This window comes from Chiloscyllium plagiosum, chromosome 26 (assembly GCF_004010195.1).
Source record: "Chiloscyllium plagiosum isolate BGI_BamShark_2017 chromosome 26, ASM401019v2, whole genome shotgun sequence".
NCBI classification, from domain to species: Eukaryota; Metazoa; Chordata; class Chondrichthyes; order Orectolobiformes; family Hemiscylliidae; genus Chiloscyllium; species Chiloscyllium plagiosum.
The window spans coordinates 15,328,023-15,341,730 of NC_057735.1; the positions used below are offsets into that span (position 1 = coordinate 15,328,023).

A 13,708-nucleotide genomic window follows, 5' to 3' on the forward strand; every position below is an offset into this window, starting at 1 on the left:
TAAAGTTTTCCCTGTATAGTTGTCCCCTGAAAATATGTGCTTTGCATTTAGTAATACTGTACAAAGTAATAATTTTATTCCTTGTGGCTATATGTACGTATTGATTATAAAGTATGGCATTAAACCACAAATACCAAAAAGATAGGTTTGACTCCTTGGTTACTTAGTATCTACAATTACATTTACCAGGGAGGGGGGCCACAAAAGTTCATGTAATGGTGGGTTTGTTCTATGAGGAGAGTTTTAAGGAGACTAGGTCTTTATTTATAGAATTTAGAAAAATAAAAGATGATGTCTTTGAAGCATTGAATGTTTTTACAGTCCTCAACTGGGTAAATCCAGAAAGGAAACTTCCTGTCACTGAGAGAATCCAGAAACAGGAGACACAATCTCAGAATAGGAAGAGGCAATTTAGGATGAGGTGAAAAAGAATTTCTTCAGCCAGAGTGTAGTGAATCTTAGGAATTTTCCACCCAAGAGAGCCTTTGAGGCTCACTGTTTGAGCATGTTCATTGTAGAGATCAATATACTTTTAAATATTAATGACATCAAGGATTTGGGTAATGACATTAAGGGAAAAGATCAGTCATGATCAGGTTGAGTGGAAGATTAGACTTGCTGCTCCTCGGATGCTGCCTGAACTGCTGTGCTCTTCCAGCACCACTAATCCAGAATCTGGTTTCCAGCATCTGCAGTCATTGTTTTTACCACCTTGATGGGCCCAACGGTCTATTCCTTGTATTTCTTATATTCCTGTGTGGTTTGGCAGCAGCTACATAGTTGCAAACCTCAGTATCATTAGAATGAGGAGATAAGATTTCTGATTCAAATCCTAGTTGGAAGGTGCTGGTATTAGACTGGGGTGGACAAAGTTAAAAATCATACAACACCAGATTATAATCCAACAGGTTTATTTGGAAGCAATAGCTTTCGGAGTGCTGCTCCTTTAACTGATGAAGCAGTAGCGCTCCTAAAGCTAGTGTTTCCAAATAAATCTGTTGGAATATAACCTGGTGTTGTGTGATTTCTAATTTCATTCAAGTCCAACAGTGATAGTTGAACTCTTAACATTGTGACTCAGAAAAAAGTCCTATGATAGGCCTGAAATGTCAAAACAAAATCACCAATTGCTTCCATTCCTGATAGTATTTACCACAAATGTGTGTGGATACATGGTCATGATAAGGGCAGGTTCAATCATAATATCCTTCAAGCTTGGGTAGTCAGCTGTCACTTGGTTTGAATCCACAAATGTATAGAGTGGTCATTTAAACAAGAACTGGAGAGCTATAACTGTTGTTGGAATGATGATTTAGTGTAAGACACTGAATTCAGAAAAAAATGTCACTGAGAACAGATGTAATAACATTTAACTCAGAGACACCATTCAGCCAATGACCTTGATTTCCCAGTTGCGTTAATGTGCTTTAAAAAAACATGTAACTCAAAACATTAATGTAGCTAATGTGGTTCTTTTGTTCAAGAAGGGCAGTCAGGACAGGCCAAGTAATAACAGAGCAGTTGGTCTGAGATTGGGAAATTCTGAAGACCGGATTAACCAACAGATAGAAAGCCAGGGATTGATCAGGGATGGTCAGCACAGATTTGTTAGAGGGAGATCCTGTCTGACTAAAGTAATTGAGTTTTTTGAAAAGGTGTCTAAATGTATTGATGAGGGTGATGCAGTTGATTTACATGGACTTCTATAATGCCTTTGACATGGTCCCACATGGAAGGCTGGTCAAAAAGCTAAGAGCCCATGGGATCCAAGACAAGTTGGCAACCTGGATTCAATTAAGTGGCTTGTAAATATGTGGCAAAGGGTGATGGTGGAGGGATGTTTTAGTGATTGAAAGTTTGTGACCAGCAGTGTACCACAGGGATTGGTGTTGGAACCCTTGCTGTTTGTTATCTACTTTAGCAACTTAGGTGTGAATGCAGAAGGTATAATGAGTAAGTTTGCAGGTTACATGGAAATTGATGTTATTGTTGATACTGAGAATGATGGTCTTAGGCTACAGTCTGATTTGATGAGCTGTTAAATCAGGTAGAGAAATGGCATATGGTTATAATCCCGGTTAATACAAGGTGACACGTTTTGGCAGGTCTAATAAGGGAAGGATATGCGCAATGAATGATAGGTCCTGAGGAGTACTGATGAACAAGTTCATAGATCAATGAAGGAGTCAATATGGGTAGACAGGGTGGTGAAGAAGGCTTGCCTTCATTAGCCTTGTTATAACTGTATAAAAAAACTGGTAAAAGCATTGCATGCAGTTCCAGTTGCCACACTAATGGAATGATATGATTGCACTGGAGAGGATATGGAGGAGTTTCACCAGGATGTTGCCTGGAATGAAAAAACTCAGTTCAGAGGAGATAGTAGATAGGCTAAGTTTGTTTCCCTTAGAGCAGAGAAGGCTGAGGGGGATCTTAGAGCAGAGAAGGCTGAGGTATATAAAATTCCGAGAGGCAAAGACAATGCAGACCATGAGAATCTTTTCTCTACAACAGACATATCTAAGACCAGAAGGCATAAGCTTAAGGTGAGGAGCAAGTGGTTTAGAGGAAGTCTGAGAAAAAAAAATGTTTTCACCCAGAGCGTGTTAGAAATATGGAATGTGTTGCCTGAGAAGATGGTGGAGGCAGATACACTTGCAACATCGCATACTGAAAATGCTAGGGCATATTAGGCTACGAATCATGTGCAGGTGAAAGAGATTAGTACAGGTTTGTGTTTGTCGGTCAGCACATACAATACTGAAGTATTGATAAGTTAATGTCAAACAAATTAACTTCACCTTCCATATCACCTCCATCGATTGTTGTCAGTCGATTGCCATAAGAAGCAACATCACTAAATTCTCCAGGTTTTCAAATTGCTTTCAGGAGAGCTTTGTAATTATGGTGTATGCAAGTCTCAGCTGTTTTAAGCTGCTAGGCAATGGTGCTGGTATCTCTATCAAATTATTATAATTCATGTACAGATTTCCAAGTTGTTTAAAATTAGTGAAAATGCCTTTTCCAACATTTTCACTTCTAATTTTGTTTCTGTCCAGGATCATCCACTTTAGAGCAGTCATGTTCTTGAAAACCCCTTCAGGAAGGTACTTGATGCAATTGCCTTGGAGGTACAGATACTGCGTTCTAAATGGCAACTTCAGTGGCACATGTAGTAGTACTCTGTTATCACAATACATTTCATCAGGCCAGTGGATCAGACATCCTAAAGGACAATCTTCAACAGGAAGATTGTTCAACAGGAAGCTCTTCCTGAAGAAGGGCTCATGCCCGAAACGTCGATTCTCCTCCTCCTTGGATGCTGCCTGGCCTGCTGTGCTTTTCCAGCAACACATTTTCAGCGACAATCTTCAACAGCAAAATATCTAACGTGCTTGAAAGTGATTCTTCCACTGAGTGACAACACTGTGGGCTCTCCTTCTTCATCATTGTAGAAAACTGGTATCCCACCATAGTCAGCATAGCCACCTGCACAATGTACGGTAGAGACTATAGCTATTTGGATGTGAACAAATCTGGTGCCCATTTCAACAGCATGTATACATTCAACAGGTCCTTGGAAAAGGTGCTCAAAGATATTGTAATTCTGCAAAGGAGAAATGCAGTTTACATTTATGTAATTATTACAAAGCTATCATTCTACAGATAAGTAAGAATGATCACAGGAGGAATTGAATGCATTCTAGGATAGATGTCAGTTTGTAGACCTGTCTCAATCTCTCATAAGAGACTCCTTGGCTCTGTCTCCTACAAGCTGTACTAGAAATATAGGAAAAATCTGCTCTTAAAAGATTCAGAGCAATCAGATAAGGGGACCATTAAAACAAAGGACATACGGCCATCATGCTCAAGATGGTACCATCTTTCCTCCCCCTCAGCTTCAAGCTACAGCAGCTTCTGGGCTGGAGGGCCTTCTATGATACTCCAGCTTGAGGAGTCCATCAACCATCCTTAAGTGGATGACAAGTCTACCACTGCTCACTGTATGTCCAATTTGGGAGAAGTAATTTCTGAGTGTCAGTTTTCCACATAGTATAGAATCCGCCTTGTTCAAATTTTACCCTAACTGAGGGACCCTGACCAAAAAAACCTGGCCCTGGGCTGAGAAGATCTCCTGACATCCAGTAGTAGTGGTGTTGTCAAACACTGTTCGCAGCCAATCACATTGAGGCATTCTTGGAAACAGCAGACCAAGGAGTAAAAAGCACAAGATCCTGTCTCTTCACATTTCACAGATAGTGAGCTTACAAATGATTGATTTGATCATTCACATGAGATTAAGTTAGAAGCTAAAATATCATAAATTAACAATCAAGGGTGTAGGTTTGCTTGCTGAGCTGTAGGTTTGATATCCAGACGTTTCATTACCTGGCCATGTAATATCATCAGTGGCGACCTCCAAGTGAAGCGAAGCTGTTGTCTCCTGCTTTCTATTTATATGTCTGTCCTGGATGGGGTTCCTGGGGTTTGTGGTGATGTCATTTCCTGTTCGTTTTCTGAGGGGTTAATAGATGGCATCTAGATCTATGTGTTTGTTTATGGCATTGTGGTTAGAGTGCCAGGCCTCTAGGAATTCTCTGGCATATCTTTGCTTAGCCTGTCCCAGGATAGATGTGTTGTCCCAGTCTTCCTCTATTTTGGTATTTTTGATGATTTTTTTTCACCTTCAACAACATAATCTACAAACACAGCCAGAAACCCTAACCACCTTACCATACATCAAAGAAGTTTCAGAAATGACAGCCAGACTACTAAGACCCCTCAGAATCCTAGTGGCACACAAACCCACCAACACTTTCAAACAAAAACTAACAAACTTAAAAGACCCAGTCCAACGCATAGACAAAACCAACATCGTCTACAAAATTCTATGCAAGTACTGCCACAAACACTACGTAGAACAAACAGGAAGAAAGTTAGCCACCAGGATACATGAATACCAGCTAGTCACAAAAAGACACAACCCTCTCTCCCTTGTAGCCCTACACATGGAGGAAAAAAAACACCATTTCGATTGGGACAACACATCTATCCTGGGACAGGCTAAGCAAAGACATGCCAGAGAATTCCTAGAGGCCTGGCACTCCAACCACAACGCCATAAACAAACACATACATCTAGATACCATCTATCAACCCCTCAGAAAACGAACAGGAAATGACAACACCACAAACCCCAGGAACCCCATCCAGGACAAACATATAAATAGAAAGCAGGAGACAACAGCTTCGCTTCACTTGGAGGTCGCCACTGATGATATTACATGGCCAGGTAATGAAGCGTCTGGATATCAAACCTACAGCTCAGCAAGCAAACCTACACCCTAAACCTCAACCTGAGTTACAAACCTTGCATTAACAATCAACTTCAACCAGGTTATTTGTAAAATGCAGAATTTACATTAATGGTGGAACTTGACATTCAAGAAATTACTTACTCAGGGTCAATGTGGGTGTTTAGCTGCAATCAAGACCTTAGTTCACTACTAAAATCCCAGGCGACTCTCAATGGGTCTTAACCTTTTCAACACTATTATAACAGGACTAACATTGTACGGTGGAAATTCTCATCAACTCAGCAAATTCTATTTTTCACATTTAGACACCTACTATTTTCTTCTCATAGAGTGGTTACTACACAGAAGAAAACATTCATCCCATCTTACTGATGTCAGCGTTTCTATGATATATCCTTTACTCTATTTCCTTGCTCTTTCCTTCTAGCCCTACAAACTTCATATCTTCAGATAATGACCTAATTTTCTTCAAGAAAATTATTGCTGAATCTGCTGTCATCAGTGTACTCCAGATCCTAACAATTCACTGTGCAAATTCTTTCTCACCTCATGTCAGCCCTAGCTCTATTGCCAATTACCTTAAGTATGTGTCTTCTAGTTACTACTCCATTACTGCTGGAAGAAAAGTTTCTGTTAAATTACTCTATCAAAGTCATTCATGATTTTTAATCTCTCAATAAAATCTCTCCATAACCTTAAATGCTGTAAGTAAATTAACCCTGGTTTCCCCAGTCTGTTCACATAACTGAAAATTTTAAGCTATGAAAAGTCCTTCTCGAAATTCTCTTCTGAACCTGCTCCAGCATTGTGACATCCTTTGCTAAAATGTGATGCCCAGAATTGAACTTAATACTCCAGCTGGGACCTAATCCATGTTTCATAACTGTTTTGCATAACCTCTTTGCTTTTGTACTCTATTTCTTTATTCATTCAGCCAAGGTTACGTCACAGCTCTATTTATTTTCCCCATTCCCTCCTGGGTTATAGATCCTGAGAGTGCTGCTTGCAGGGCAACAATCCTTTCAAGTCCCTATTACATATTTATGAGATTTCATTGGGATTGCCAGCAGGTTAGTTTGGCCATAGGCGTCATGAGAGGCTGCTATCCTCAATTGACATCCTCATGACTATTTTCTAGAACGAACGATTGCATATTACTCTGGAGTGATTTTTCTTTCCTTAGTCCAAGCCAATTGTCACATGTCTACCAAAACTGGCAAAGCTAAATGCTGGCTTATGACTGAAGCATTGAATATTCTGTTTGTTTAAAGATCAGTTATTCATTGGAGAAACTGGTTGAACCATCAGAAGAGCTTACAGAAATATATATATATATAGACTATTGCAACATAATGAAAGACATGTCTTATGCACTGAGTTGTCTAGGATTTGGAATGCAATGTCTAAGGCAGGATGATGAAGACAGGGAATTGAAGAGATGATTTTTGGACTTTGGGTAAAACTGGAACAGTTGGTCTTGCTATATTGCTCTTGCAGAGAGCGAGCACAGACTTGATAGGCCAAATGACCACTGCATCATAACCACTCTGTGACAAGAATATAGTAGGTGTCCTGACAAACTGAATGAGAGGATTCTAATACTATTGTACGCATGAAGGTGGTGGCGGCAGACATTTGGACATTGTCTGAGAAAACATTTGTTTTTTTTACACCAGAGATACACATTATTGAAGAAGTTTATAAGAGTCTGAAAGGGTTAGTGCTGACAAGTGCCTTAAGCATTGTTCAGTGTGATAATGTCATAAAATGTGGGGGAGAACTGTTTAAGATCTTGAAGGACTAAAACCTACCATCTGGATCTTCCTCATAGTCTCTGTAACAATATCTATCTTATGAGTGTAATGTGTTCATAGTTGTAATTGTGCAACAGACTACATCTTGTTACAGACAAGAGTATCTTCTCATTAGATTAGCAAATGGTTTTCCTCTAACAAGCTAGACCAAGTAGGCTCTGTGAACTCCTACCAGGAAAGATGATGATTGAACCAAATCCACCAAATACCTGATATAACATAATGATCAGTGGGTCAGGATTTATCTTGCCACATGCATTAACCTTCTGTCAAGAACCATAATCCCAATATCTATCTTGCCTGGAGTTTGCAATGATATTGATAAGAAAACTGTCAGTGTCCATCATTGTTATTCCTCTGAAACTGGTAGAACATTTGGAGTTCCAGGCACGTGCAGTTAAGTGCTAAATTCGAGAGGCTGTCGTCAATGATTCAGCTCTTATTCAGAGAGAGCTATGGTGAAATCCAGAATGCACTAATTAGAAATCACTGAGTTGATGAGCATTTCCACTCTTACACTATTGGTCTTGCCGTACTTGTAGTGGAAAAAGTTAAAACTAAATGAGATTTGACTTGGCTTTAAGCATCAAACTAAACTTGTGATTGCTGCTAAACAGCCTCACTAACACTGAACAAGTGATTTTGCATTTTTGAATTTCAAATTCTCCTATTATTACTAATTCAATTTTTCAAATGATTTTTTGAAAGTTTGTTCTGATATTTTAGTTTCTACCTTAATTCAATCTGTGTGTTTCAATTACTTATTTGTAATACTGCTATCTGTAAAATTTGAAAGGTAAAAATAAGGGAATCCTGTTGTTTATAACTTGGTTTGCTGTTGGTGAAAATACCTCAATGTAATTGTCTATTTTCAGGTCTGGATCTGAATCTAAGGATAAATACTGGTCATGTGATCTCCATATTGTGTTGGAAACAGTCACTCAGCAGTGACAATTCCTAAATGGGTCAATTAGTAACCCGAGAGAGGGCATGCCACTCAGTTAAGGATATTGGGTGAGTTTCCCATGCAGGAGACTCAATAAAATGAAGCTGCAGTTTACATTTGACAAGATAACTGTCCAAAGTTTTAAGGGATTGTCTCTTATCTTACTAGTTTGTTCCAGATATTGTCTTGTTTAGAACATCCTGTGGGAAACTGAGCCAGAGGATCTCGATTCAGTGACTTGAGTGAGGCTACAATTCTGGAAGCTTGCAGACAAAGATATGATAATGTTGTGTCTACACAAGATGCAAATCTTAATGGTTAACTCACCCCCAACTATTTGCCCCAACTCTTACTCACCCATTCACCAAACCCTCACCTGCTCCCTAACCTTTTCTCAATTGGACATGAGCAACATAGCTCTCCACACATGACCCTACAATGTTCCACATTTTGTTTTGTAGGAGTTGGTCACTATGATCCTGAGGCTCTCAAGACCAGTTTGACAACTTTCTAAAGGGTTGAGAGTTCTAAAGAAATGGCTCGAGCAGCTCAGAGCGATCAGTGATCACGACTACAGCCAGAGAGAACTTTACAGGGTCTGTGGAGTGTTGGCCAACATGATCTATGGCTGGGACGCTGTGTTCAGGCTTAGCTCCCATTGCCACAGATGTCCAGTCCATCAATGATGATTGATGAAGTCACCTCAATTGGCTGATCGCTACTTGGGGGACAAAAAACCCTTCTGCCCACCTCAGCACCACATGCTATCTCATATCCAGGAAAATGACCTGGGAGTGGAACAGTGGTGGGGTGTGCTGGCATACTGGCTGGAAGGGCTGGTTCTTAGGACCTTTTGTTTAAGGTAATGGCTCTGAGTGGGTTAATATTGAAAATTGCATTGGTTGGGTGACACCCAATCTGAAGATGTAGCACAGTTCTGGGTGGAGAATTGAGGAGTGCTGCTCGATATTAAGGAGGTCAGATTTGTCACCTCTGGCCCCTGGTAGGTTATGTAATCATTCCTGACTGTGGGGACCATACAAAAAACCTCCTGTGAAGGAAAGTTCCTCCTCTTGTTAAGAGTCTTGTGGTTCATCCTCTAGCACTGCTAAACTAGCCTTCTGATGCATTTCAGAAAGGAAGATTTGTGCATCCGCAAGATTATAATGAATGCTACGTGGCTGCATTGCTAATAATAGAAGATGGCAGAAAATGCCACGGAATGTAGTTTGAAAAATGTTATTTCTCTAAAGTTCTGTATCCCCTCAAAAAGTCCTATCTATTTTCTTTAACTAAGTTTGAGGGCCTTCATTCTTTTTTAATTTCTACCTTGGCAAGGCCATTATTGCTGCAACTCCAGTTACAAATTGCAATCAAAGTCTTTTCCTTTATAGAAGGAGATCAAAACCTATTTAATTTCACATTTTAGAGAGAAGCCTGTAGCTTATTCTTGAGACTTGAAACTTGGAGTTCTGAACTTGGGAGTTTTCAAGGAGACATAGAAACAGACTAACTGGGAGCAGGTTTAGGCCACGCAGCCCTTGAGACCTGCTCTGTAATTCAGTAGGGTCATTGTTGATCGTATATCTCAATGCCATATTCCCACTTTCTCCCGTTACCCCTTGCTGCCATTAAATCTACTCATACACATAATGGTAAGGTCCTGGGGAATGTTGCTGAAGAAAGAGACCTTGAAGTGCAGGTTCACAGTTCCTTCACAGCTAGACAGGGTTGTGAAGAAGGTAGGCGAAAGTGTGTATTGCAGATCTGGAGATCAGAGTTTAGATTAGAGTAGTGCTGGAAAAGCACAGCAGGTCAGGCAGCATCCGAGAAGCAGGAAAATTGACGTTTTGGGGAAAAGCGCTTCATCAGGAATGAGGCACGGAGCCTTCGGGGTGTAGAGATAAATGGGAGGGGGTTGAGGCTGGGGAGAAGGTAGCCAAGAGTACAACTGGTGGATGGAGGTAGAGATGAAGGTGATAGGTTGGAGAGCAGGGTTGAGTGGATAGGTGGGAAGGAAGATTGACAGGTAGGACAGGTCATGAGGATGGTGCTGAGCTGGCAGGTTGGAACTGGGGTAAGGTGGGGGGGGGCGGGGAAATGAGGAAACTGGTGAAGTCCACATTGATGCCGTGGGGTTGAAGTGTTCTGAGGCTTGCCTTTATTGGTCAGTGCATTGAGTGTTGGATTTGGGAGGTCATGTTGCAACTATACAAGAAATTGGTGAGTCACCTTTGGAATACTGCATGCTTTCTGGTCTCCCTGCTATAGAAAGGATGTTGTGAAACTTAAAAGAGTTCAGAAAAGATTTTCATGGATGTTGCTAGGGTTGGAAGATTTGAGCTATAGGGAGAGGCTGAATAGGCTGGGGCTATGTTTGCTGGAGTGTAGGAAGCTGAAGAGTGACCCTATAGAGTTTATAAAATCATGAGGGGCATGGATATGATGAATAGCAAGATTTTTTTCCTGGAGTGGAGCAGTCCAAAACTAGAGGGTATTGGTTTAAGGTGAGAGGAGAAAGATTTAAAAACGGCCTAAGGGGCAACATTTTCACACAGAGAGTAGTGCATGTATGGAATGAGCTGCCAGAAAAAATGGTGGAGGCTGGTACAATTACAACATTTTAAAGACATTGGGATGGGTATATGAATAGGAAGTGTAAGGGGGATATGGGCCAAATACTGACAAATGGGAGTAGATTAATATAGGATATCTGGTCAGCATGGACGAATTGGACCAAAGAGTCTGTTTCGACGCTGTGCAGCTCTATGACTCTATTTATCTTTTTCATAAATGTATTCAGTGACTTGGCCTCCATAGTTTTCTGTGGCAGAGAATTCTACTACCCATTGAGTAAAGAAATATCATTCTGATTCGGTCTGATAGAACTGTCGAAAGTAATTGAGCATTAAGTAAAATCACATCCCAGGCCCTTGGCTACTGACTGAAGTCTGGGTACAGTTTTAACTTTCCTTCTAGAACTTCTGTGTTTACATCACCTTTTCACAAATTGTCACAATTAGAAACACCAACCTAATTGTTTCAAAATTAGCATCATGGAAGATTTCATAGCAATGTTTTTTCGGGTTATATTTTTTGCATGTAATTTAAAAATAACCTTCAAAGCATTTTGACTAATTCAAACCATTGCTACCTTGAAGATTTTGCATATGCTTTCAATCATACAACTGTTTCAGAATGGAGGTAGAATCTATCAAAATTTATTTTGTGTTTACAGTATTTAGATGTTACAAGAAATAATACTATTATTCATGGATTTCTCTTAATAACACCAATCATATCACCCCAGTGTAAACTTTGCAGAGTAAATGTTAAAGGAGGAGGGATTGACAGAGTTCAGAGATCTAATTTTACTCTTCAAAGATGAATTCTAACTGAATACTAGTATTATTCTGTGCAAGTGAAAAGGTGACACACAATTTCAAACTGGAAATGTTATTAGATTCCTGAGTAAACATAGACTGCTTCAACCAATCGATGAAGAATTGATGAATGCCAATGCATTTCCTTTGATGCCCTTCATGAAATAAGAATGGATCACAGTGTTTTATTGTGGCATTCCTCAATCAAATAATAAATCTGTGCATTTTTATCGCTTTTCTTCCACCTTTTAAAACCTTTTTGAGATGATTCACCTCCAGATTCAATATTAAAGTGAAAAACTTTATTTAAAACAGGTTTTTCTCCAATGTACCAACATGCCGAGAGTAACAATCTACACATCAAAAGCTCTCCAGTGTGAGAGAGCATAATCTGACTTACATTTTCCAACAAACTAATGAGGAGGTTCAGTAGAGATTTACAACATTTCTGAACTACATTACTACAAAACAAAGCATTTTTGATCCCTGTGGGGTTCTCCAATATTTGAATACAGACTACAAAGTTAATCTCAACTCAGTGGATTTTCATAATCGCAATGACTTTTGATTGTCTTCAATCTAATGTTTAAAAGATTGATTAGTTAAGAAATAGGCATAGCTTTCACTCTGAGTTGACTGAAATTCAAAAGTGCAATAACTGTCGGCAATAATTTTTAAGCTGTCAACAGCAAAGGAGACAAAAGGTACTTACTTGCAAGCAAAGGAACACCTCGAATGAAACGTTATTAACAGTGTATTTCAATTCTTCTTTTATATTCGTTCAGAAAAGTTTGCGGAGAATTTCTGAACAGTCAGCAAGTTTCAGAACCGTGTGTTTTAAAACAAGCTCAAACCCTGAGTTTAATCAAATTGCAATATAAAACTTCCTCATCAGGTTTCCATTTGTAATCAGTAAAGCATGTGTATTCAGAGATGGAACAAATGACAGTACTCTGTTTAACCCCTCTGGCTACTTTTCTGTTTCTAGTTTAAAGGATGACCTTAAGTAGCTATTATTATCACAGAGTGGGAGATGCTGATGTAGTGATAATGTGATTGGGCTAATACTCTGGGTCCATGTATTTAAATTCCACAGCCTCAGCAGCTGTTGGAGTTTATATTCAATTAATAAATCTGGAATTGAAAGTAAGTTCCAATAATACTGTCCATGAACCAATTGTCAACAAAAAAAAAATCATCCAGTTTACGAACATCCTTTTAAGAAAGTTAGTTGACAATTGGGAATGGGCAACAAGTGCTGAGATTCCTCACAATATTTATTGTATCAAAATCTATATATCTAACATCTAATATATCAGTATTCCATTAGGGGTTTGTTTTAAAGAAATGTAACCCAAAATACTTTACTAATGTCTGAACAGGAGTATAAAAAGCATTTGTCAGCTTATAATATGCCACCACTGGACAATCATTTTATTTTAATGAGCGAACTTTGCTCAGATATCAACACCTACTATAACTTTGATTTGAATGGATTAGGTTCCCAAAGGATATACTTAAACATTTGTTTCCTGGCAGCAACGTGCCAAGGGTTCAGGTGATTCAATGAATTTGAAGCAATGCTTGAGCAGATTTCTTGATTTGATTTAATTTGAATCTAGTGTATGACATATACTCCAGCTGAGATGAGTTACTGTTTGAAAAGCATTGAATGGAAGTGTGGCAGAAGTAGGGCATTGTTATACTACAAATTAATTTTGCTTTTTTAAAAAATATGAGCATATTAATAGGAATGAAAAAAGCTTTTAGGGCTATATCTATAGTTGTCCAGGCCATAGCCTCTTGAATTTCCTTCTAAAGCCTTTCTATTTCTCTCTTTTTCAGACACTCCTTAACATCGATTATGTCAGCAAAACTGAACATCAGGAAGCAAGGAGGAGGGCATCAATGGAACTGAGGTGGAGATGGACGAGAGCATCAAGTTCAAACAAGTGACCATCACCAACAATATGTCCTCAACCTCCCACAGTGATGCGATTGTCAAGAAGGCACAACAACACCTCTTCTTCCTCAGGACACTAAAGAAATTCAGCAAGTCCATAAGGAGTCTCACCAACATTACAGTTGCACCATAGAAAGCATTCTATCTGAATGCATCATGACGTGCTATGGCAACTGCTCTGCCCAGGACTGTACGAAACTACAGAAAGTTGTGAACACAGCCCAGACCATCGCATAAGCCAACCTTCCATTATTGATTACATCTCCACTTCTCATTGGCATTGAA

General features: G+C 39.4%; 1 protein-coding gene across 1 annotated transcript in view; it reads right to left on the reverse strand.

Annotated features, from left to right (window-relative positions):
• zgc:113307 (uncharacterized protein LOC553753 homolog) overlaps nucleotides 1-13,307 on the reverse strand; it is a 36,057-nt gene extending 22,750 nt beyond the window's left edge. Inside the window, 4 exon segments of the mRNA XM_043716569.1 lie at nucleotides 2,802-2,843; nucleotides 2,846-3,238; nucleotides 3,364-3,607; nucleotides 12,173-13,307. Coding sequence (XP_043572504.1) covers nucleotides 2,802-2,843; nucleotides 2,846-3,238; nucleotides 3,364-3,547 — 619 coding nt within the window. The 5' untranslated portion in view covers nucleotides 3,548-3,607; nucleotides 12,173-13,307.
• Between the last annotated feature and the right edge of the window lie 401 nt (nucleotides 13,308-13,708).